Raw genomic sequence first — 26,736 nt, 5'->3', positions numbered from 1 at the left:
AATGGGTGATCTCAGTGCTCAGACTGGAACCTGTAGTATTGTAGGTGTCCTATAATAGAATGTTCTAGCTGCAGGGAGAAAACTACTGCAGATGAAAAGCACAGAGATTTGCATCTATCAAGTCTAGATGGGCTTCCCAGGTGGCTCAGTGGTAAAGAATCTGCCTGCCAACGCAGGAGACATGGATTTGATCCCTGGGTTGGGAGGATCCCCTGGAGAAGGAAATGGCAACCTTCTCCAGTATTTTTGCCTGGGAAATCCCATGGACAGAGGAGCCTGGCAAGCTGTAGTCCATGGCGTCACAGAAGAATTGGGCAAGACTTAGCCACTAAGCAAGAACATCAAGTCCAGATACAGTCTTGGTAGTTTTTGTTTGTGAGGAGGAAGAGAAGCCTGCAATAAACCTAGCGAAGGTGAGACCCATACACATGCACATTTGTACCCGTACTCAGAAAGCAGAAAGGAGAGAGAAAATGGAAGAGTCTAAAAGGACGACAAGTGGAACCCAAGAAGAGAGGGAAACAGAAATAGGAGATCTAGGGTAGGGGATATAGAATGGAGGGAAAAAGAGACAGCTAGTGGGCCAGGTGTAGGAGGTGAGCAGAAATTATAAATAGAAGAGTGAATACAGAGAAACTGGGCCTTTCTCAGCACCCTATAATGATTCAGTCTCTCTTCCTGTCTTCTTGAAGCTTACATCCCTCCATCTTCATGTTTGTCCTCAGACACAGTAGGGCATCAAGCAGAAGGCCTTCTGGCTCTTCTAGTAAGTGAAAGAGAGCAGGAATGCTAGATGTGAAAATGGCCATACACACAGCTGAGTTCCTGTTTCTCTGCCCTTGCCCAGTTCTCTCGGGGTTTTATGAGATGCTGGAATAGACTAAAAGCATTCTTTATGTTGGGCCTCTGCTTTTGCTTCATTCTTTCTCACCTGTGAAAGAAGTCTGTTCAGAGAGAAAAAAGTAGTAATATTAGGTCTCATTAACACCTCTGACTGCAGCAAATGAGAGTCTTAAAGTTGACCACACTCAGTATGTAGTTTTGTTTCTTGAATGATAACTTGCTTTCTCTTGAATCTTGACAATATAATTGAACAAATCCTGTTGCTTTTAAAAGTGTGGTTGAAGTTTAGCAGTTTCTCACAAACATATACTAGCCCTATGCGTGCATGCTAAGTCACTTCAGTCGTGTCTGACTGTTTATGACCCTACAGACTGTAGCCCGCCCAGCTTCTCTATCCACAGGATTCTCCAGGTCAAGAATCCTGGAGTGGGTTGCCATGACCTCCTTCAGGGGATCTTCCCAACCCAGGGATTGAACCCATGTCTCTTATGTCTCCTCACTGGCAGACAGGTTCTTTACCACTAGCACCACGTGGGAAGCCCCACATACCAGCAATGTCTCTCCTTGCTGTCCACCCAAGAAAAGTGAAAACATTTCTTCACAAAAACAGCTTGCATAAGAATGACATTAGCAACTTTATTCATAAATAACTAAAATCCTTAAACAACACACATATCCACCAACAGGTGATAATGATCAACAAATTTTGGTATGTCCATACAATATCCAGCAATAAAAAGGAATGGACTGATAATACACTGAACAGCATGAATGAACTATTCAGAAAAAAAAAAGCCAGATTCAAAAGTCTACCTACTGTATAATTCCACTTATTCAAAGTTGTAGAAAATACAGAATAATCCATGACACACAAAACATATCAGTAGTTGCCTAGAATGCTGAAGGTATTGAAGGACGTTGACTTCAAAGTAGCAAAGGGAACTTCGGGGGCTGTTGAAAATGTTCTCTATTGTGATGGTCTTACACAGGTACATACATCTGTGAAAACTTACTTTAAAGATACCCTTAAAATAGTGAAGTTTACAGTAAAATTTATTTTTAAAATTTATTTTTAAAATGTGCTTTTGAATATGTAGCAAAATGCTATCAGCTGATAAATCTAGGTAAAGAGTATAGTTCATTGTTTAATATTCTTTGGCTTTTCTAACAGCCTGACATGTTTCAAAACAAGAATTGTGAGAAACGTGCCTTTGTTTCCATACAGACAGGTCTTTGGCTTTTGGCACTGTAAGCTGAGAGAAATTTAACTTTTTGCCCTAGATTTGGAAGGGGAGAAGTACTATTTAAGAGGCAGCAGTGTAAAGACACTGATTACATTACTGAAGGGTGAAAAAGCTAGGGGACTAAGGACTACACCATCTTTATATGCTTTTATATCCATTTTCTCTTTATTTGTTGCTGATATGAATAGCATAGAGGGAATGGCTATTGATCGTCTCTCCTGTTTTAAGCATATGTAATTTATTCCATTTACTTGTGTGCCTTCTTTAGGCAAAAATATGTTATACTAGACATCACAGGAAATCAGAGACAGTATGGTGTGGAGCTTGCTTTCAACAAATCATAGTCTTAATGCAAAGGTCAACAAGCTAGGACCTATAGGCCAAACCATCACCTGTTTGTAAATAAAGTTTTATTGAAATACAGCCACACTCATTTGTTGCATATGACTGTTTTCTCCCTACAATGGTAGAGTTGAGTAATTTTGATGGATACTGTATGACTGCAAAGCATAAAATATTTGCTCTATAGCCCTTTATAGACAAAGTTTGCCATCCTCTGGTCTTGTAAAATGAGACATGAATGCCAAAGCAAAGAGTGCCATGAGCAGAGCAAAGAACTGGATATTCTGAGGGTTCAGAGGAAGGAGAGATTCCTTCCTAAGAGGAAAGTTGGAGAAGGCCTCACTGAGGAATTATTGGAAGCTGAACCTAAGTAGGAATTAGGCAAGTGGGAGTGGAGCAGGAGGCTTGGAAGGAACACGTGAATGGGCTCTTGAAAATCACCAGGTATAGAGAAAAGAATGTCCAGTTCACCATCCTTAGACCTGCTTGCCAACAAATCATAAAATATCAAAAACTATAAAGATCTTTAAGGATTCTCCTACAGCCAGCCCTTTCAAGTTTCAGGTGAGAGAACAGAGTTAAAAAGGTTAAATAGCTCATGCAAGGTCACATGCAAGGTTAGCGGAAGGAGCTATCCTAGCACCCATTGCTTTTGCCTCCACACCTTGTGATGGGCACCCTGAGGCACTTCGACAAGCACTGACTGAACTGAAATGACTTGCCTTCTTGGAGGAAGTCTCATCTAAGTTGTGGGCATGCAGATCAGACTGTCTAGAAGACTTTTGTCAAATCACACTTGTTGTCCCTTCCTTTGAGGTTTACTGCGTGCAGTGAGAAATGTCAATGGGGATTTGTTTCCAAAATGAATGCTGTGAAAGAATAAGACCAAAACCTTTATTTTAATTGTGCATTTCACATATGGTTTGATATATGTTTGATAGGTATTTTTAGAAAAACAAATGACATAATTCTCAAAAACTACCTGTTGTCGCCTATAATTAACTTGGGAGTATGTGGCTTCTATGTTGGATCAGAATACCCATCCTGAGACTGGCACTTTTGTCTTTTTCTCTGTTTCATCCCTGCATGTGTTTTTGACCAAGTTGCCAAATGTTAAGCTATCATTTGTAAAATGCCAGCATCATCAGCTTTATTGTGTTACTATCATTGTTTAGTTGCTAAGTCATGTCTGACTCTTTGGGACCCTGTGGATTGTAGCCCTCCAGGCTTCTCTGTCCACGGGATTCTCCAGGCAAGAATACTGGAGTGGGTTGCCATGCCCTCCTCCAGAGGATCTTCCCAACCCAGGGATCGAACCCGTGTCTCCTGTGTTGGCAGGTGGATTCTTTACCTCTGAGCCACCAGGGAAGCCCTCCTGAAATTTAGCATGCCAAAAACTGGGCCTGTCCTCTCCCCTTTACCGTCCTGCTAAATAACACTGCCATCTGTACCAAAAACCTAGGGAATGTTTTAAAACCGTACTTCCCCTTTATTCTTCTTCCTCCCCATTCACCAAATATGCAATGAATCAGATGATTCTGTAGCCCCCATCATCTCTCATTTGTAGCAATATGGTAGCCTTCTTCCCTGCCTTCAATTTTAATCTCTACCATAACACCACATTATAACAAGAGTCCTGTGTCTAAAATGAATCCTTCTTTGACTCACCCATCACCTTCAAGGTTAAGAGCCAAAATCCTTAATGAAGCACACCAGGCATGGGATCCTGTCGTCTTATTTCTTGCTGCTCTGGCTACACCCAGCAACCTGCAGCTCTCTGAGTGTCTGCACTCTTCCAGGCCTTCTTCCACGCTGCATTCTTTTGTGTATCCTACGGCCCCCGCCACCACCACCCCACCAAGCTCTTCTCACTAAACTCTTCTGTTCGGTGAGACTCAGCTCAGGAGTTACCTCCTTCTCCTGGTATTCCTGTGCCAATCCTCACGGAGATTACTTCTGGGGTTGTACTTATTGCATGGAATTCTAATTATTCTTTACTTTCCTATGAACTTTTGAAAGCAAGACTGCTTTTATTTTCATCCATTGAGCTTATCACAGAGCTCTAGGACGTAGTATTGGGAAAATGTTTGATAAATGAACGAAAGAAAGTATGGTAAGCTCATGTGCTTTAGAGAATTTTAATGTCATTTCAAATATCATTGAAATGTGAATGACAGACATTTCCTTTTTCACATGAATTTATCTGCTTCATGATCTACATGCAACTATTTCTGTAACCTAAGGGATTCCTCCAGAACTTAATCTCTTTCCTATAAAGTGGGTAACATGGCTCAGTGATTATCTGTAACATCTCTCTCCTCACATCTTTTATTTAAACCTATCTAAAGAGATTAACCCCAAACTCAGCTACCATTTCTATATGTGCACAATGTAAAACTACCTATGGGAAAATAGCCTGTACATGTTTTTCCCTAAAGTTCTACCTTTAAAACTTCCATTAAGAGGAGCTTTGCAGCTTTTGCAGACTATGAAACATTGTCTTTTGGGTAGCTGTTACAATGGGAGACAGTGTTTAAATGATTCATTAGCATTGGATGAAACCTGAATTTTCATTTATCTAATTGTGGTCACTTGTCAGAGTACTCTGAAAAGTGGTGATAAAAATTTCCTCACACTTGTTTAGTGCTTTCTAATTTTCAAACACTCTCACATGTCATCTTAATTAATCCTCACTACAGTATTATAAAGTAGTTTAAGGCCCAGGCTTAGCAGTTCAGCTGCCTGGATTGAAATCTTGATTCTACCATAATATAATCTCTTTAAACCCTAGCTTTCTTGTCTGAAAACAGGAGTAGCAATGCTGCTCTGTGGGGATACCATCTGGGTTCAGTTCAGTTCAGTCAGTCTTGTCCGACTCTTTGTGACCCCATGAACTGCAGCATGCTAGGTCTCCCTGTCCATCACCAACTCCCAGAGCCTACCCAAACTCATGTCCATTGAGTCAGTGTTGCCATCCAGCCATCTCATCCTCTGTCGTCCCCTTCTCCTCCTGCCCTCAATCTTTCGCAGCATCAGGGTCTTTTCAAATGAGTCAGCTCTTCACATCAGGTGGCCAAAGTATTGGAGTTTCAACTTCAACATCAGTCCTTCCAATGAAACACTCAGGACTGATGTCCTTTAGGATGGACTGGTTGAATCTCCTTGCAGTCCAAGGGACTCTCAAGAGTCTTCTCCAACACCACAGTTCAAAAGCATCAATTCTTTCATGCTCAGCTTTCTTTATAATCCAACTCTCACATCCATACATGACTACTGGAAAAACGATAGCCTTGACTAGACAGACCTTTGTTGGTAAAGCAATGTCTCTGCTTTTTAATATGCTGTCTAGGTTGGTCATAACTTTCCTTCCAAGGAGTAAGTGTCTTTTAATTTCATGGCTGTAGTCACCATCTTCAGTGATTTTGGAGCCCAAGAAAATAAAGTCAGCCACTGTTTCTTTCCACTGTTTCCCCATCTATTTGCCATGCTGATGGGACCGGATGCCATGATCTTAAGTTTTCTGAATGTTGAACTTTAAGCCAGCTTTTTCACTCTCCTCTTTCACTTTCATCAAGAGGCTCTTTAGTTCTTCTTCACTTTCTGCCATAAGGGTGGTGTCATCCGCATATCTGAGGTTACTGATATTTCTCCCAGCAATCTTGATTCCAGCTTGTGCTTCATTCAGCCTGACATTTCTCATGATGTACTCTGCATCTAAGTTAAATAAGCAGGGTGACAATATACAGCCTTGACGTACTCCTTTTCCTATTTGGAACCAGTCTGTTGTTCCATGTCCAGTTCTAACTCTTGCTTACTGACCTGCATACAGGTTTCTCTAGAGGCAGGTCAGGTGGTCTGGTATTCCCATCTCTGGAAGAATTTTCGACAGTTTATTGTGATCCATACAGTCAAAGGCTTTAGCACAGTCAATAAAGCAGAAATAGATGTTTTTCTGGAACTCTCTTGCTTTTTCGATGATCCAGCGGATGTTGGCAATTTGATCTCTGGTTCCTCTGCCTTTTCTAAAACCAGCTTGAACATCTGGAAGTTCACGGTTCACGTATTGCCGAAGCCTGGCTTGGATAAGTGCGATGAACTGAGTGAAGTCATTAGCATTGGTATCTCACGTTGTTAAGTGCTCATGTTAACTGTTTTTATGCTCCCTACTGGCTCTTTCACTATTTCTGTTACCACTGTAAGAAAAATCCCTGCATAGTGACAGTGGATATTACTGTCTGGAAGAATCAGAGGCCTTAAGAAGGGGTTAAGCACTCAGGCTGTGCGCTTCTGCGATGGTGGTTTCAGAGAAGGCTGAGTAGAAAACTGGGATTTTAATCATCACCTACCAGTAATTAGCCCCTCTCTTCCCACCAGGGAGCTTCCCAGGTGCCTCAGTGGTAAAGAATCCACCTGCCAAGCAGGAGATGCAGGTTAAATCCTTGGGTCAAAAAAATCTCATGGAAAAGGAAATAGCAACACACTCCAGTATTCTTGCCTGGGAAATCCCATGGACAGAGAAGTGTGGTAGGCTACAGTCCATGGGGTCACAAAGAGTTGGACATGACTTAGAGACCACACAGCCTCTCACCAGGGTCAGTACAGACCATGCTGAGAGCTTGAATTTTCACCTCACCCAGAAACAGTGAGACTCCCTCTTTCTCTCTCTCACCAGAGTGGGATCAGAAAGGGCCAAATAGGATGCCAGGACTTACCACCTTCCTCTAGTAACAAGTCCCACCACCCTTACACCTTCCAGTGGGAACCCTCCTGTGGAGGCCATTTGGGGAACAGTGACATCTACCTCTCCCTCCCCAAACCAGCAAGCCGGTGGGGTATCAGTGGAGAACTAAGTGAGGAGCCTGAACTCCTGTTCTCACCCAACAATCATGGGCCATCATTCTCCGCCAAGGGTGTCAACGAAGGCCCTCCAGGGAACCTGCACTTCTGTCCCCACCTGAGAGTAACAGGGTGGTACCCTCGACCCCATACCAACACAGTTTCAGAAAAGGCCTTTTAAAATGCACGATTTAAACAAGATCCAGAGCCTTAAAATGTAATACCCAAGATATCAAAGATGTAGTTTAAAAAATCAGTCATCCAACCAAGAGCCAGAAGAATATGTACCTGAATGAGAAGAGAGAGCTCCAGTGTGGACAGTGACTGCAGCCACAAAATTAAAAGACACTTGCTGCTTGGAAGAAAAGCTATGACCAACCTAGACAGCGTATTAGAAAGCAGCATCACTCTGCTGACAAAGGTTCATATGGTCAGAGCTGTGGTTTTTCCAGAGGTCGTGTATGGATGTGAGAGTTGGATCTTAAAGAAGGCTGAGCACCACAGAAATGATGCTTTCGAACTGTGGTGCTGGCAAAGACTCCTGAGATCAAACTAGTGAATCCTAAAGGAAATCAACCGTGTATATTCTTTGGAAGGACTGATGCTGCAACTGAAACTCCGATACTTTGGCCACCTGATGTGAAGAGCTAACTCATTGGGAAAAAACCCTGATGCTGGGAAAGATTAAAGTCAAAAAGAGAAGGAGATGGCGGAGGATGAGATAGTCAGATAGCATCACCAACTCAATGGACATGAATTTGAGCAAACTCCCCAAGATAGTGAAGGACAGAGAAGCCTGACATGTTACTGTCCATGGGGTCAAAAGAGTCAGACATGACTTAGTGACTGAACAACAACAATAGTGATAAAATGCTATCATTGGAGGAAACTGGGACATGTATATAGAACTACTCTATACTTTTATTTTCAGTTTCCAATTAATCTACAATCATTTGATATTAAAGAGTTAAAAAAGCTCATGCCCGCTCACCCAGCCATATTCCTGTGAGCGTCATAGTCCAGCATGCTTTCAGCATCTTGCTTTGCTGCCCTGAGCTGCCTTACAAACCATCATAGGGTCTAGCTAGATACGCAGGTATTATGAGCCCAACATTCCGTTTATGATGCACATTTGTTCTCCTCATTGCGCCTCTTACTCTTTTTACTCCTGACACTTCCATCACAGCAAATAAAATACTCTTTTCTGTTCTGTTTGACTTTTATTTAGGCTGTGTTGGTCTCTTGCCATTTACTAGGCTATATTCCAGAAAGTCCTTTAAACGTCCACTAGAAATTAAATGACCTCAAAATACTTAATTCTTATGATTTAGAAATCCCACTTCTGGGTATGTATCCAGATACTAAAATAAGCATCTCGAAGAGATATCTGCACTCTCATGTTCACTGCAGCATCATTCATAATAGCTAAATTGAAAAAAGTACCAAACTTAAGGGAACCAGCAGAAGTGGTGCTGAGGAGGAGTTTTATAGCTGTAAAGACTTGTATTAAAAAATAAGAAATATCTCAAATCAACAACATACTTTATAACTTAAAGAAAGAAAAAGAACAACAAACTAAACTCAAAGAAAATAATATAGCTTAGAGAAGAAAAAAGCTAAAGAAAGAATAGAAAGACAACACAGAAAATAATGAAGCCAGAAGTTGATTTTTTTCAAAAAGATTGACAGAGTTAAACCTTTAGTTATGTGGACAAATTTTTTTTTAAGGATAAGAAGTAGAAGACTGAAATTACTAAAATCAGAAGTGAAAGTGAGGCCATTACTACCAATTCTATGGAAATAAAAAGGATTGTAAGAAAGTACAGTGAACAGTTGTACACCAAAAACTTGGATAACCTAGATGAAATGGACAAATTCCTAGAAGCACAAAATCTACCAAGACTAAATCATGGAGAACTAGAGAATCTGAATAACCTATAACTAAGGAGGTGGAATCTGCAATTTAAACTGTTACAACAAAGGAAAGCCCTTTACCTAATGGCTTCACTGGCAAATTCTAGCAAACATTTAAAGAACTACTATCTGTACTTCTCACACTTTAAAAAAAAAAAAATGAAGAGAAGGGAACATTTCCTAACTTATTCTATGAGGCCATCATACCTTGATATGAAAGCCAGTCAGGACACTACAAAAGAAAACTGCAGACCAGTATCCCTTGTGAACATTGATGTAAAAATCCTCAAGAAAATACTACCAAGCCAAATTCAGCAGCATATTAAGAGGATTATATACCACTAACAAGTGCAGTTTATTCCTGGATTTCAGCTTGGTTCAACATACAGAAATGAATCAGTGTATTACACCACGTTAACAGAATGAAAGAATGAAATGTACATGATAATCTCAATTGCTACAGAAAAGCATTTGACAAAATACAGCACCATTTTTGTGTCAAAAAAAAAAAACAGTATAAACTAGAAACAGAAGGAAAATGTCTTCACATAGTAAAATTCATATATGAAAATCTATAGCAAACAATATACTCAGTGGTGAAAGACTAAAAGCTTTCCCCCTAAGATCAAGAACAGGCAGTGTCCATACTCACTGCTTCGACTCAGTGTAGTACGGAAGTTCTCGCCGGAGGAGTTAGGCAAGAAACAGAAATAAAAGTCATGCAAATTGAAAAGGAAGAAATGATCATTGTTTTTTCCTGATATGATCTTATATGTAGAAAACCTTCAAGATTCCACACAAAAGAAAAAACTGTTAGAACTAGTAAATGAATTCAGCAAAGTGGCAGGGTACAGAGTCAACAAGCAAATGTAACTTCGAAACTACCATAATTCTATGGTGTGCATGTGTGTGCGTTTGCAGTCATGTCCAACTCTTGCGACCCCATGGACTGTATCTCACCAGGCACCTCTGTCCATGGGATTTTCCAGCCAAGAATACTGGAGTGGGTTGCCATTTTCTTCTTCAGGGGATCTTCCTAACTCAGAAATCAAACCTGCATCTCCTGTGTCTCCTGCCTTGTCAGACGGATTCTAAGACAAAATGAATCAAGGAACTAGATATAAGAGGTAAAACAATAAAACTTGTGGGAAAACGTAGGGCAAGGGTTTCATGATGTTGGATTTGGCAGTGATTTCTTGTCTATGACACAAAAGGTACAGTAACAGAAGAAAATAGACATATTGGACTGAATGATTTTTTTTTAATTTGTGCATCAAAAGACACTATGAATATAGTAAAGAGGCAGCCTTCAGACTAGAAGAAAATATTTGCAAATCATTTATCTGATAAGGTATTAATATCTAGAATATATAGGAAATTCCTACAACTCAGTAACAACAGCAGCAAAATAAAGCCCAATTAAAATATTGTCAAAAGACTTGGACATTTCTCCAAAGAAGATATGTGAATGACCAATAAGCGTATGAAAAGATACTCAACATCATTAATCATTAGGGAAATGAAATACTACCTCACTTTCATTCATAAGGATGCCCATTGGCAAAAGATTTTTAAAAAAAAATGGTTTGGTGAGGATATGGAGAAATTGGAACCCTTGTGCACTGCTGGTGGGAGTGTAAAATGGTTGCAACCATTGTAGAAAATGGTGTTTTCTTTAAAGTGTCTAAAGGAACTAATTATTGAAAAAACTAAAAATTACCATATGGTCCAGTAATTTCACTTCTGAGTGTATACCGAAAAGACTTATAATCAGAATCTGCAAAAGGTACTTATACACCCATGTTCATAGCAGCATTATTCACAGTAGATAAAATGTGGAAACAAACCCAAATGCTCATCAATCAATGAGTGGATAACTAAAGTTGTGGTATATCCATACAGGGAAGTGTTATTCAGCCTTCAAAAGTTTAGAAGGAAATTCTGCCATGCACTTCAGCATGCATGAACTCTGAGGATATTGTGCTAAGTGAAAAAAGCCAGTCACACAAAGACAAAATACGGTGTGATTCCACTTATGTGAGGTACTTAGCATAGTCAAAATTACAAAGAATGTTGAATATTGGTTCCCAGAGGCCCTGGGAGGAAGAGAATGGAGAGTTATTGTTTTGTGGGTATAGAGTTTCAGTTTTACAAGATGAAAAGATTTAAGGTGATGGATGTTGGTGATCGTTGCACAGCAGTGTGAATGTATTTATTACCACTGACCTGTGCACTTAAACATGGTGAAGAGGGTAAATTTTGTTATGTGTATTTTGCCACAACTTTTTAAAAGACATAAAAATGGGTTAAGAGAGTAGTCTGATAATTGTCTCATATACCTTAGAAGGTGATATAGCCCAGGCTCTGGAATCAGACTACCTGGATACAAATTCTAACTCCATAATTAGCTAACTTCTAATTTTGAACCAATTTCTTCACTTCTCTAAAACTCAATTTTCTCACCTATATGGGGATAAACAATAGTACCATTTTCAAAGAATTTTGTGATCTTTTAAAAAGACTTGTTAAGTACATATACGAGGAACTGAACATTAGTTACAGGGGTAGAACAGTGTATGAAGCACATTTGTCCCAGTCTTCACAGAGCTTCTGTTTTACCAGGTATGGGAAGTAGTCTTCATGTGATTAATTATGTGATTACTGTTGTGACACATGCTAAAAGAATGTGTACAAGGTACTACTAGGAAAGCATAAATGGGAACTGATCAAGTTAGGAGGATCAAGAAAGGCCTCCCAGAAGAAGTGACATTTATATTAAAATCCTGAAGCTTTAGTTTTTGCCTGTTAGCTAGGCAAAAAGGGAGGTGAGAGGATAATCTAGGCAGAGAGAATAGCTCCTGAGAGAGCTCTAAGGTGGAAAAGAGCTTGCAGAATTCAGGGAACCAAAGGAAGGCCATTGAGTCTAGATCCTCATGAGTAAGAAGTGAAGGGAATCAATTTAGGCAAATAAGGTAGATTTTGGCCAAAGCTGGACTTTGTAGGTTCAGTTAAGTTTCTGACTTTAGTCATAAATGTACACTCTGGAAGGATGTCAGATATGATCAGAAATGGATTTTCAGGGAACAAATACGAATGCAGAGAAACCAATTAGATTATCAGAGTAGTCTATAAGAAAGATTATGGCGACTTGGACTAGTATAAGTATGGCCATCAAAATGGAGTCAAGAAATATTCAGGATGTAGAATTAGGGTGTGTATATCTGCTCAGTTCGAAGAAGGCAATGGCACCCCACTCCAGTACTCTTGCCTGGAAAATCCCATGGACAGAGGAACCTGGTAGGCTGAAGTCCATGGGGTCGCTAAGAGTCGGACACAACTGAGCGACTTCACTTTCACTTTTCACTTTCATGCGTTGGAGAAGGAAATGGCAACCCACTCCAGTGTTCTTGCCTGGAGAATCCCAGGGATGGGGGAGCCTGGTGGACCGCCGTTTATGGGGTCACACAGAGTCGGACACGACTAAAGCGACTTAACAGCAGCAGCAGCATCTGCTCAATTATTTCAGTCGTGTCTGACTCTTTTGCGATACCATGGACTGTAGCCCACCAGGCACCTCTGTCCATGGGATTCTCCAGGCAACAATACTGGAGTGGATTGCCATGCCCTCCTCCAGAGGATCTTCCCAACCCAGGGATCGAACCCACATTTCTTGCATCTTCTGCATCAGAGGCAGATTCTTTACCACTGAGCCACTGGGGAAGCCCTTAGAATTGGTAGCTTTTGGTAATGAATATGTAGAGTAAGGGGGGCTTCCCAGGTAGCACTAGTGATAAAGAACCCTCCTACCAATGTAGGAGACATAAGAGTTGCAGGTCCGATCCCTGGGTCTGTAAGATGCCCTGGAGGAGGGCATGGAAACCCACTATGCGTATTCCAGATAGATGGCTTTATCTGAATAATTTCATGATCATAAATTAGACCTACAGAATCATAGACTCTGAGAATAAAAAGAGGCCTCAGAGATTAACCACTCCATCCTCCTACTAGGAGAGATACAGTGATGTTGGGATAAATCACTATACATGAAATCAGGCCTTCTGAATTTAAGAAGCTGTGCTATCACTTACTGACTTCACAAGCTTGTTCAAGTTGTTTTACCTTTCTGAGCCTCTGTTTTCTCACTTGTACAATAAGGATAATAACAGATATATTTGAGGGTTGCTGTAAACATTTAATGAATTAAAGTACCTCTCATCATCTTACTTCCAACAGACTCAGCAAATTTTAAAGCCAAATGCCCTTATTTTATGCATAAAGATTGGACATAAACAGGTCATGTTGGTAACAATGGCTACGGTAGAATGAGACCCTAGCCTCCTAGCTCCCAACACAGTAATCTCAACACATCAGTACTGCTTTGTAAATGCTTCTAGAACCTACTCGTTCTTGCATTTCACAAACATTTAAAAGCACCAGGTAGATAGTAGGCACCTTAATTGCAGAGACAAATAGCTTACAGTCCAGTAGAAAAGACAGATTGTTACTGTTGTTAGTTACTAAGCCGTGTCCGACTCTTTGCAACCCATGGACTGTAGCCCACCAGGTTCCTCTGTCCATGGGATTTCCCAGGCAAAAGTACTGGAATGGGTTGCCATTTTCTTCTCTAGGGGACCGAACCCAGGTCTCCTGCATTAGCAGGTGAATTCTTAAGCACTAAGTCACCAGGAAAGCCCAGAAAAGATAGATAAGAGACATTTAAAATGCACTGCTATTAGTGCTACAATAAAGCAGAATGTGCACAGGGTGTTTGGAGACTGCAGTGAGGCACACGACTTATGTTGGCAGGTGGGGGAAATAGAAGACATACCCCATAGAGTGCAGCAATTGAAGTAGGAGTAAGAGGTGAAGACGAAGTAGAAGACCACATGGAGAAGGGGGTAATAGGCAAATTCCTTTCTGCCTTCTACTCACTTTACTGATTCATCCAGGGTGACTGCATACTGTACATTTTTGTTTTTTAAGTGCTGGTTTTACTTTTGACTTGTGAATAAGTTATAATAATATCTTTTTAATTGAAAATCACTGTCTAAGTGCATTCAACAAGTTATTTTTCTAACACCTTCTACATAGCCAGCGGACTTCCCATGTGACTCAGTGAGTAAAGCATCCACCTGCCAATGCAGGAGATGCAGGTTCAATCCCTGGATAGAGATCCCCTGGAGAAGGAAATAACAACCCATTCCAGTATTCTTGCCTGGAAAATCCCATGGACAGAGGAGCCTGATGGGCTATAGGGTCACAAAGAGTCAGACATAGCTAAGCGACCAAGCACACATACATATAACAAGTGTTGTTTTAGGCACCAGGCACAGAAAGAAAGTGAAGTAGCTCAGTCGTGTCTGACTCTTTGCGACCCCATGGACTGTAGCCTGCCAGGCTCCTCTGTCCTTGGAATTTTCCAGGCAAGAGTACTGGAGTGGATTGCCATGCCCTCCTCCAGGGGATCATCTTGACCCAGGGATCGAACCGAGGTCTCCTGCGTTGCAGGCAGACACTTTACCATCTGAGCCACCAGGGAAGTGCAGGAAGTTGTTTTAGGTGCCAGGAACAGAGCAGTGAACAAAACAAAATCTCACCCTCATGGAGCTTATATTCTAGCTTGGGGAGAGAGGAAATATCAATACATAATAGTTTAGAAGGTGACCGTTGAAGTGGGAGAAAAATAAAGCTTGAGTAACAGGAAAGGGAATTGGGTTTGCGGGAGAAGGCTGTAACTTTTAAAGTGGTAGTCTGGGAACGCTTATGGATAAGGTGGCATTTGAATAGAGCACTAGCAGAAGAGGGGGAATGAGTCATGAGGATACCTTGTAGAAGAGTATTCAGGCAGAAGAGATAACAGAGCAAGAGCCAGCAGAGTGTAGTACATGAATTTAGAAAGATTACTGAAGAAGTATATCAAGAAGGGGTTCTTTGGCCATTATGCATTTTTGGACTTTAACTTTGCAGAAAATAAGAAGCCAGGGATTCTTTGAGCAGAAGAATGATACGATTCAACAAAGAAATTTCCAACCATCAAGACCACTAAGGCATGCACTATAGAGTTTGCTAAAATTATTTTATGTAGGATTTTGACTGCATAAAATATATAAACAGTTTGAAAGGCATAAATGTATTAAAATACAAATGTATTTGGGATAAAATACAACATCCTCTAATACTGTCTTAATATTGTTTGTGGAATTTTAAAAAGATAACGTTGAAAAACTATTAGCCATTACTATGTAATTTCTTTTCATGCTTTCAAACCAAATAAATCATCAGGGTAAATATCTTTCATGACTTCTGTTTTTATAACAGCATGTCATAATGTAACATGAGCATAGATGTTTTATAAAATATCAGTGGTACAAAGACTGTTGTATGTCTGAAGACAGTTTGTCTAAGGAAGTAAAATGGTACCAACAATGTAGAAACCTGTGTCTGATGCTGGAGCCCTTCCACATTTTTTTGCCCTTTTTTTTTTCTTATACTCTGACACTGACTTGGTAGGAGCTTTCTAAACAATCTCCTGTTGGTTCTTAGTGAGTTTAATTCCTATTCCAACCATTGTGAACACACTGTACAACTTAAAAATACTTAAACCCAACTTTACAATACTGAAAATTAGTTGGATAGTATTACCACTGATTACCAAGTTAATTTTGTCTCTCATGGGATCATATTACAGAGGCATAGATTTATACTACTAATAAAAGCATCTTTCTGGGTTGCAAAAAAGAATGTAGGAAGTTTTTGAAACATGGTAGGAGGTATTGGGGGGGGAGAATATGAACTCATCTTTTAAAAGTGATAGTGACTTTTAATTTAATTTTGCTAAAACACTTTGCTTCAGGGCTTGGCCCTATACATATTGGGTTTCTCCTTGGAGTAGGTTTAGAGAACAGTACTTGTTCCAGCCCTGATGGTTTCTTTCTTTTCAGGCAAATCTCTTTCTCCCCTGGACCATGATTTCCTCAAATATAAAATGAAAAAATCTGATTCTAAGTTTCTTTCTAAATCTAAAACTATATGAAATACTGGCGGATTTTGAGAGGGCCATATGTTTTTTGAGAGGAAGGAGAAATTTAATAAGTGTATGTACATGAAATCAACTTATAGTTTGCTGCTACTGTGAGAGTGAGATAATGACCACACCAGTGTATCCTAAAGAAATATACTAAAGGAAATACCCTGCATCCATTGAAGAGAAACTGTGGCTTTTAGATTTCTGCCTCAGAAGTGACAGATTGAGAGGAGCCAAAAGCTACATAGCTCTGATTTTTCCCAGGCCAAGCCTGGCACATTACAGCAGGAGGTAAAGTCATATGCACGGCTACATGCTGGGAAGGTAACCTTCCCCTGCCCTCCACAGACCACCCACCCCAGGATGGAATGCGTTCCGGACTCAGGTAAACCAGGTGTGCAATAGACAGTGGGCAGGGGGAGGGGAGGATGTTGCCAGAACACCTTTCCTAAAGGACAGGCCCCTGAACTTGCCATGTGCCCTTGGCCCAGCAGCGGTGTTAGAAGGAAGTTCAAACTCAAGTGTTAGAGTATATAAGCATATATCAGAACTCTAGATATGCATTTTATCTACTAAGTATCCCAGAAGAGCAGGCCACTAATGAGTTACTTTACCTCTGACAAGTAACAGTGATACCCAACTAGACAAAAGACAACGGTACAGAGTACTGCTCTGGATAGAATATCCTTTACAGTGTAGATACCTTCTCCTTAAAGTTTCTCTTTATCAAGTCTCATTCTTGAAGACTAGAAAGAACTTTTTGTCTAACCTGAAGATAAGCCCTTTCATACCTTAATTTGGGCAGTTTTGAAATTCTTTCTTAGGTGAAACTTCAGTTTCCTATTAAAACATTTCAGTAAAGTGATTTTAAACCGGCAGAAGAAAAATCTATGTAGAAGGATGGGGAAAACTTCTGTGACCATTTGAGTAAAATGATGTCCTGATGAGACAAAGTCTTCACCGAAGGTTACAAGCAAAAGAAAACTATTCTCAACAGTGAAAGGATCAGTGTTAAATGAGGAAATTAGAGATAAAAACAGATTTGAGGGGGAAATCTGATGAGGTGAGGGGCTTAGACTGTTGTAAAATAAGAAATCAGGGTGAGAAAAATAAAAGACTGTTCAGTACAATGAGAGCCTTTGGACTCAGGTCCCTGGTCCCAGGGTTCATCATGACTAGCCCAACAAGGGAGGCTTGACTCCTAACCAGGAGGAGAGCTCTGTGGCTTCTGCAGGTCACAAGAGTTCTTCGTATCATTGGCAGATTGCTAGAGGAGTTTTTCCATTTCTGTTTACTTTATAAGAAACTGGCAAAATGGTGTTTCTAAAATTAAGCAGGTGTATATGTATACTCCTAAGTATTTTATTATTACTCAGCCGTTAAAAAGAATTCATTTGAATCAGTTCTAATGAGATGGACGAAACTGGAGCCCATTATACAGAGTGAAGTAAGCCAGAAAGATAAAGAACATTACAGCATACTAACACATATATACGGAATTTAGAAAGATGGTAACGATAACCCTATATGCAAAACAGAAAAAGAAACACAGAAGTACAGAACAGACTTTTGAACTCCGTGGGAGAAGGTGAGGGTGGGATGTTTCAAAAGAACAGCATGTATATTATCTATGGTGAATCAGATCACTAGCCCAGGTGGGATGCATGAGACGAGTGCTCGGGCCTGGTGCACTGGGAGGACTCAGAGGAGTCGGGTGGAGAGGGAGGTGGGAGGGGGGATCGGGATGGGAAATACGTGTAACTCAATGGCTGATTCGTGTCAATGTATGACAAAACCCACTGAAATGTTGTGAAGTGATTGGCCTCCAACTAATAAAATAAAATTTAAAAAATAAATAAATAAATAAATAAAAAATTTAAAAAAAAAAAAAGAAAAGAAAAAATGGGGAAAAAAAAAATAAATAAAATAAAATAAAATTAAGCAGGAATCCCCAATGGAATAGAAAAATCAGAAGTTGTCAGCTTTGAACAAAAAATATAAAAATGGTATAAACATATATCTGATTTACTTGACCGTGATTGAACTTATTTTAGGGGACTGATGAAGAAGTGACATTTGGTCCTTGCACCACATTTATGGTTTCTGAATAAGAGGCTTAGTATATTGCATTCATAATTATTGCAACAGTCTTTAAATAAAATGTTTTCATGCACTTTGGTCACGAGTAAAGTTCTTATTAATTAAGAACTTTTAATGGAAAAGAGATCAGAAAGGCAGTGTTTGACCCATGATCAGTTTTCACCTCCTTCCACTAGAGACAGTTTCTCCAGAATTCTCGGAAAAACAGATGGCCAATGGGAAGTTGGTGTGGAGTGAGAGAAAGCATGTGGCTTTAGAGTCTAACAAACTAAGGTTCTAATCCCAGCTCTTTAACTATAGCTGTGAAACTTGGATGTGTTGACTGCTATCTCTGACCTTTGAGATGTTAATCTGCAAAAATTAAATGTGATGGTATAAGGAAAATGCTTAAGTACTTGGCATAGAAGAAAATCCTAAAAAATGTTAGTTTTCATCATTTTTTCTCTGCACCCACCCAAATAAGTTGTCTTTTTTTGAATACCTGAAGGTTGTCATTTTGAGCATAAACAGTTATACTGTTTTGTAGTAAATAATAATTTCAGTGCAAAAAAAAAATAATAAGTCCAGTAAAAGCAATGAGTCTCAGATTGCAGAGCCTTTAGTATTCTTATATCTGTTTTTTTTCCTTGTGCTTCAAGAATTAGTGTTATATTTTGCTTCCCTGATAGCTCAGTTGGTAAAGAATCCGCCTGCAATGCAGAAGTCCCCAGTTCGATTCCTGGGTCAGGAAGATCCACTGGAGAAGGGATAGGCTACCCATTTCCAGTATTCTTGGGCCTCCCTTGTGGCTCAGCTGCTGAAGAATCTGCCTGCAATGCAGGAGAGCTGTGTCTATCTCTGGGTTGGAAAGATCCCCTGGAGAAGGGAAAGGCTACCCCCTCCAGTATTCTGGTGTGGAGAATTCCATGGACTGTATAGTCCATGGACTTGCAAAGAGTTGGACATGACCGAGTAACTTTCATTTTCACTTTGCTACCTCTACAATGGCCAACACTTCTCTTTCATATTGTCCTTTCTGTTCAGCTATAAACCAGTAAACCACAGCTTGCTACACTTATTTGTAAAATCAGAGTCTACAGAGTCTAAATGACCTTACAGTAAGCAGAGAATCTCTGTTTCTTTGACCATGGACATACTGGATATTCAAATTTTAGATGAGCAGGTGATTAAATAAATGACATTAATTTTGGTATCTCGGAAGTCTTTAATATCTTCATGATTCTCAACTATATTTTTAAAAGATCTGATTACTGGGTAAAAATGCTTCTAGAAAAGGGAAAGATTGCTAATAGCACGTGTATAGTGTTTTATTTGACAGATTTAGTATCAGTACAAGGTTTTTGAAATGAAAGGAATATGAAAATTTGTGATGTATGAAGAACCCTGACTTTACCCAGAAATGTGTTTCTTGTATTCTTTCTATAGTTTGTAAAAGAAAAGGAAAGTTGTGCCTTTATGGTGATTTGCTGAGTTATACATGTGAAGTATTTACCTAAAGTCATGTGACCTGCTAGAGGAGGAGCTGGAACTTGAACACGAAGCTATCTGATTCCACGTCTAAGCTTTCTTTCTCCCCATCTCTGGCCTGTTGTCTCTGCCCCTTTCTTGGTAGCAAGGTCTTCAGGAGCCTCTGCTCCTGGGAAGAGTGAACCCTTAAGTAGCCAATATCACACGCCAAGGCACAGAGTTCCCAGTCTGGTAATTACATATCTAGCCACTGTGCTTCCAGTCATCCTTCTCTATGAGAGCTGCTGTTCATACCCAGTTGTATTTACTCCTGGCAACAGTAGGAATCATAGTAAGAATAGCAGTTGCTCCTTCTTTTTGGATGTAGCAGATGACACTTCTGTGGGACTTACCTATGAGCCAGACATTGTGCTAAGGCTTTACATATGTTGACTCATTGGATACTGTGATTATCTTCATTGAACAGTTGAGGAAACTGAGACACAGAAAGGTTAAGGAACATGTCTAAGATCATATAGCTGGGGCTAGAACCCAAGCCCAAGTTCTGACCCCTTGTCCAACTTTAAACAGCCATATTTCTTCCTGTAAACTATAAGTAAACAGCTCAATATGATCCTGTGTATTAGGGGAAATACTATTATATTTTACCATTTTGTAATAAGAAATGCAAATTTTTTCCTCATAGAGGAATTTAGATTAGATGTTTTAAAAATCTACTTTGACAAGAAACAGTGCTGTTGTGGGAGGGGGGACACCTTCCAGGGCCCAAGAGTGGGCTCTTGTCTAACAGTCAGAAATGAACTGTCCGAGGAGACACGTGCTGACAAAAGAAGAGACTTTACTGGAAAGGGACACCCCGCTGGAGAGCAGCAGGGTCAGGGAACCCAGAACAGCTCTGCCACGTGGCTCGCGGGCTCGGGCTTTGTGGGGATGGGATTAGTCTCTGGGTCGTCTTTGGCCAGTCATTCTGACTCAGAGTCCTTCCTGGTGACACACGCGTTGCTCAGCCAAGATGGATGCCAGCAAGAAGGATGCTGGGAGGTGGGTGGGCACGTGGTGTTTCCTAAACTCTTCCGGTTAGTGCTGGCTTGTTAGTTCCGTGCTCCTTCCCAGGACCTCCTGTTGTAAAATAACGCACACACGTGGTTACTGTGGTGCCTGACCAGGGTGGGCGGTTTCAGTCAGTGTGCTTCCCATTAACAGTGCTACCAGTTAACCAGGTGGTTTGTTTTCTGAGTTTATACAAATTTTTAATACTTTATTCAGTGGAATAGGTAATATTTATTGAGTCCTTATTATATGCTTAGGATGAGCTAAGTGTTTTATGTTATTAGCTTATTTAGTCCTCATAAGAATCCTATGTTTTCAGTAATGTCATTATCCCTGTTTTATGAGAAAATCGAAAATTGGAAGTAGCGACCTGCCCAAGGACGCCTAGCTACTAGGGGCAAAATTGAGATTTGAACTGACAGTCTGACTTTAGAACCAGTACTCAGACATTCAAATAGCACTTCTAGAATTTCAGAATTATTTATGATTCCAGAAATTTTCCGTATCATCTCTGTTTATTTTTGGTGGTTTTATTGAAATACAATACTGTATTTTTTTCATCTAGGTTTATGTTCCAGATGAAAATAATGCTATTTTGGGAAGAAATACAAATAAGCAAGTTTTCGAAGGCTTGACAACTGGACTTCTCAAAGTCAGTGCTGCGGTTTTTGGCTGCCTCATTGCCAATCGACCAGATGGAAACAACCAGCCAACTACACCAAAAATATCAACACAGGAAATGAAAAGCAAACCCTCACAAGGTGATGCTTTTAACAGTCGAGTTCAGGACCTCATCAGGTAAATTTCTAGATTTCTTAAAACTTGTTTGTTTAAAAAAATTATTTTAAAATAATTTTAATTCTCAGGGCCCGTGTGATGGCAAGTGTTCTAATACCATCCACAGATTCCTGATAGAAAATATACCACATTTTGTAGAGAGAAGGAAAATCCTATTAATGAAAAGTAATATAGTTAAAGCTTATCTGTCATTCTTGATATTTAATATTCAACATTAGAATAGGTAGTTTCCAAGCTTTTTGTAACTGTTTTTGCTGTCAACTCTTTCCAACTCAAAGAATTTGTAAGAATTCCCGTATCTCAGGTCATCTCTGCCTATAAATTTGGTCCAGATTCTAAGTACTCATAATAGCTATCATTAATTGTAGCACCCATTATTAGTAATGTATTGTGTTGTTGTTTAGTTGCTGAGTTGTGTCTGACTCTTTGCAACCCCATGGAGTGCAGTATGGCGGCTTCATTGTCCTTCACTATATCCCAGAGTGTGCTCAAACTCATGTGCATTGAGTTGGTAACCTCATTTTGTCAGAACTCTCCACTATGACAAAGAACTTTTGACTCCCGGTGTGGAAAGGAAGAATCTTTTAGGGGCTTCCCAGGTGGCACTAGTAGTAAAGAACCAGCCTGCCAGTGCTGGGGATGCCAGAGACAAGAGTTCAGTCCCTGGGTTGGGAAGATTTCCTGGAGGAGGGCCTGGCAACCCACTCCAGTGTTCTTGCCTGGAGAATCCCACAGACAAAGGAGCCTGGCAGGCTACAGTCCAGGGTCACAAAAAGTCTGACATGACTGAAGTTACTTAGCACTCACACAGAAAGTGTGGAAACTCTAGAGGACAATGATATCCTTTGGATCCTCTGTAGTTTTGCCCCAGCTGATGCTAGTGGTAAAGAACCCACCTGCAATGCAGGAGACATAATGAGATGTGGGTTTCATCCCTGGGTCGGGAAGATCCCCTAGAGAAGGACTTGGCAACACACTCCAGTATTCTTGCCTGGAGAATCCCATGGACAGAAGAACCTGGTGGGCTACAGTCCATAGGATCACAAAGAATTGGACACAACTGAAACGACTTAGCTTGCACACACTCCACTATGACCCATCCGTCTTTGGTGCCCCTGCAAGGCATAGCTTATAGCTTTGTTGAATTACACAAGACTGTGATCCATGAAGGGGAGTAAAGTATTGTAGTAGAATCTTTGCAGTACTGTAAGTGTAGGATTTCTAATTCAGACTTTGTTCAGTTCAGTTCAGTCGCTCAGTTGTGTCTGACTCCTTGAGACCCCATGGACTGCAGCATGCCAGGCCTCCCTGTCCATCACCAACTCCTGGAGTTTCCTCAAACTCATGTCCATTGAGTCAGTGATGCCATCCAACCATCTCATCCTCTGTCATCCCATTCTCCTCCCGCCTTAAATCTTTCCCAGCATCAGGGTCTTTTCAAATGAGTCATTTCTTTGCATCAGGTGGCCAAAGTATTGGAGTTTCAGCTTCAGCATCAGTTCTTCCAATGAATACACAAGACTGATTTCCTTTAGGATGAACTGGTTGGATCTCCTTGCAGTCCAAAGGACTCTCAAGAGTCTTCTCCAACACCACAGTTCAAAGACATCAATTTTCTGGCACTCAGCTTTCTTTATATTCCCAACTCTCACATCCATTGATGACTACTGGAAAAACCATAGCCTTAACTAGATGGACTTTTGTTGGCAAAGTAATGTCTCTGCTTTTTAATATGCTGTCTAGGTTGGTCATAAATTTTCTTCCAAGGAGTAAGTGTCTTTTAATTTCATGGCTGCAGTCACCATCTGCAGTGATTTTGGAGCCCCCCAAAAATAAAATCAGCCACTGTTTCCACTGTTTCCCCATCTATTTGCCATGAAGTGATGGGACCAGATGCCATGATCTTAGTTTTCTGAATATTGAGCTTTAAGCCAACTTTTTCACTCTCCTCTTTCACTTTCATCAAGAGGATCTTTAGTTCCTCTTTGTTTTCTGCCATAAGGGTGGTGTCATCTGCATATCTAAAGTTATTGATATTTCTCCCAGCAATCTTGATTCCAGTTTGTGCTTCATCCAGCCTGACATTTCTCATGATGTACTCTGCATATAAGTTAAATAAGCAGGATGACAGTGTAAAGCCTTGACATACTCCTTTCCCTATTTGGAACCAGTCTGTTGTTCAAACTTTGTAGGTAAGGAAATTGCTCAGTGGGGTTAAGTGCTCTCCCCAAGGTTATGTATTGAATAAGTTTAAAATTTAAGTAGGAGAATTGAGACTGGAACTCAGGTCTGTCTGGACTTCCAACAGCTGTATATTTTCCACTACACAAATGTGGCAATTTCTAACACCTGTCCAAGGTCAATCCTGCTTCCTTCCACAGTCACCTTTTCTCCGGGGAAATTTATTCCTACTCTTGACATTCAAATTCTTTTTCCCTAGTGAATCTGGAATCAGATAGGACATTTAATTTCCCAACAGGATTCCATCTGGTGTTAATCAATTACCTGTCCCACCTAGCAGAAACTCCTCTGTGATCTGCACTGATCTCTGACTCTCAAAACCCATGCAATTTGTTACTCTTTGAAGCTTATAGTAGGTTAATAGGAGAAAGAGAATGCCCTCTTCTGCATTCGCTTCTTTCTCAGTTCATAAATTTCATCTGGTCTCTTATAGTGCTTTCTTGGAAACAGTTGTTTCATTCAGGATCTTTCTTACCCTTGATTACTTTGTTAACTTGTCCCTTGCAGCCGCCTTCCCTCTCTCCCCAAGCATATTTATTGCTCCAGAGTACTAGGCAGGCCCTTTGGGTCCACAAACCATTTATCATGCAGCACTTGACTTTGACCCTCCCCGGCCTTTCTCCCTGTTGCTTGATCTCATTCAATTTCCCCATGTCCTTTTGGTCTGTAGAACCTGGCCCTCCCTGCTGATAAATGCCGTTCAGTCCCAGCATCCTCCCTTGGGCTACTGTGTGATGCAGCAGCCCTGCATTCTTGTCATCCAGACAACTCAGCTACATGCCTCAGCTACAGTGAGGCAGAAGGCCAGCCAGATGCTTCAGTGCAATTCCAGTGGGCCTTCCAGGAGAAAGTACCTACATTTTTACACTTATTATTATATTCACCAGATCCTTCATTTAAAAAAAAGGTCATGGGAGGTGGGGGAGGGGGATAACAGTGATGATCTGCCAAACCAAATAATTCATGTAATTCCTTTTTAGGCATGTAGCTTAAAAAGGATGATAGGCAATTACAGTGCTTCAGAGCAAAACGATGCCACTCTTTATCTGGCTTGAACCACTTTTGGTAAATATTGTTTTCTTATAGATAATGCATTGTTAGCTGGCTTGATGATCCCTATGTGTAGGACCACAAACTTTATCTCAGATCTTCCTAGTGAAGCAAACAGAATATGTGTAAATAGTTTCATGCTTCCTTTCTCACCTTCTCAAATATGACCTGACAGGAAATCTCACTCCACTCCCTCCTACAACCTGGGCCTTTTTTGTCAGTTTATAAATCTCTAACACTGTAAAGTTGTGAGGGAAGAGTTCCAGCACAGTTTTTGGCACTGGTCTCTTGCCTATGCCACTAAGGTAGAGCTGGAACAGGGTACATCACTCTGGCGTATGTCCTTTTTCTCTCCTTATCTGGCATGGAAGAGGCAAAGGGGTGTCTAACCGAGATGAGGTAATAACAGTATTTATTCTCCTTATTTTAGATGGTTCAGTCAAGTTTATAGCCCTAAGGGATCCTCAGAAATATCTATCACCTCAAAATATTGCCACTTGTACTCACTTTATGCGAGACACTTTACAAGGTCCTAGGATACAAAAACAAATTAGAAAAAAAAAAAAAAAAAACCTTTAACAGAATATCCAAATAATATCTTTTGGCTATAAAACATTGGAATATTTTTGTAAGATGGAAATATTGGCAATTTCAAGTGTTTAGCATAGTTCTAGGAAAGCAGTGTTGTGTATAGGATAGAAGCAGATTGCAATGTGAAAAAACACTGGTTTGAAATTTGCCCAGGAAATGCATCAGTCCTGAATCGCTGCAATTCAGTTTTTCCCTGGCTCTACTGAGATATGGGTGGACATATATAACATTGTGTAAGTTTAAGATGTACAACTGTGATGATTTGTTACACACATATATAAGGGCAAAATGATTACCATAATAACTGTTCGTTAACAGCTCCATCACCTTACGTAATTACCTTTTGCTGGTATGTGTGTATATTGAAACATTTAAGAGTTACTGTTTAGCAACTTTCAGGTATGTAGTAGTACAGTACTGTAGCTTTTAGTCACCATGCTGTATGTTACATTCCTAGAACTTACTCATCTTATAAATGTAAGTTTGTACCCTTTAACCAACATCTCCCCATTTCCCCTACCTACCCCCAGCATTGGGCAGCAACCATTCTACTGTTTCTGAGAGTTCAACTATTTAAGATTCCACACAGTATTTGCCCTTTAACTGTCTGACTTATTTCACTTAGCATAATGCCTTCAAGGGCAACCCATATTGTTACAAATTGCAGGATTTCCTTATTTTTTATGGCTGAATAATATTTCATTTTACACACACACACACACACCACTTTGCAGGTGTGCTCAGTCGTGTCCAACTCTATGGAATTTTCCAGGCAAAATTACTGGAATGGGTTGCCATTTCCTCCTCCAGGGGATCTTCCTCACCTAGGGATCAGTGTCTCTTGCATCTCCTGCATTGGTAGGCGGATTCCGTACCACTGAGCCATCTGTCTGTGTGTACTTAGTCACTCAGTCATGTCCAACTGTTCGCAACCTCGTGGACTCTGGCCTGCCAGGCTCCTTTGTCCATGCAGATTCTCCAGGCAAGAATACTAGAGTGGGTTGCCATGCCCTCCTCAGGGGATCTTCCCAACCCAGGGATTGAACCCAGGTCTCCCGCATTGCAGGCAGATTCTTTACCATCTAAGTCAACAGGGAGGCCCATGAATACTGGAGTAGGTAGCCTCCAGGGTATCTTCCTGCTTTGCAGGCACATTCTTTACCAGCTGAGCTACCCGGGAAGCCCACTGAACCACCTGGGAAGCCCTATATACAACCTTACCACTTTTCTTTATCC

At 40.5% G+C, this 26,736-nt stretch overlaps 1 protein-coding gene across 2 annotated transcripts in view; it reads left to right on the top strand.

The window, feature by feature from the left end:
* The window catches only part of SCAPER (S-phase cyclin A associated protein in the ER), a 398,005-nt gene that overhangs the window by 299,322 nt on the left and 71,947 nt on the right, over window positions 1-26,736 (top strand). For both annotated transcript variants that reach the window (XM_065906683.1, XM_065906682.1), the window contains exon 26: window positions 21,386-21,618. In XM_065906683.1, coding sequence (XP_065762755.1) covers window positions 21,386-21,618 — 233 coding nt within the window. The remainder of the gene's footprint in view (window positions 1-21,385; window positions 21,619-26,736) is intronic.

Source organism: Muntiacus reevesi, chromosome 15 (genome assembly GCF_963930625.1).
Source record: "Muntiacus reevesi chromosome 15, mMunRee1.1, whole genome shotgun sequence".
NCBI lineage: Eukaryota > Metazoa > Chordata > Mammalia > Artiodactyla > Cervidae > Muntiacus > Muntiacus reevesi.
The sequence above is the reverse complement of the archived record's forward strand: the minus strand, read 5'-3'. Positions and strand labels throughout refer to the sequence as shown.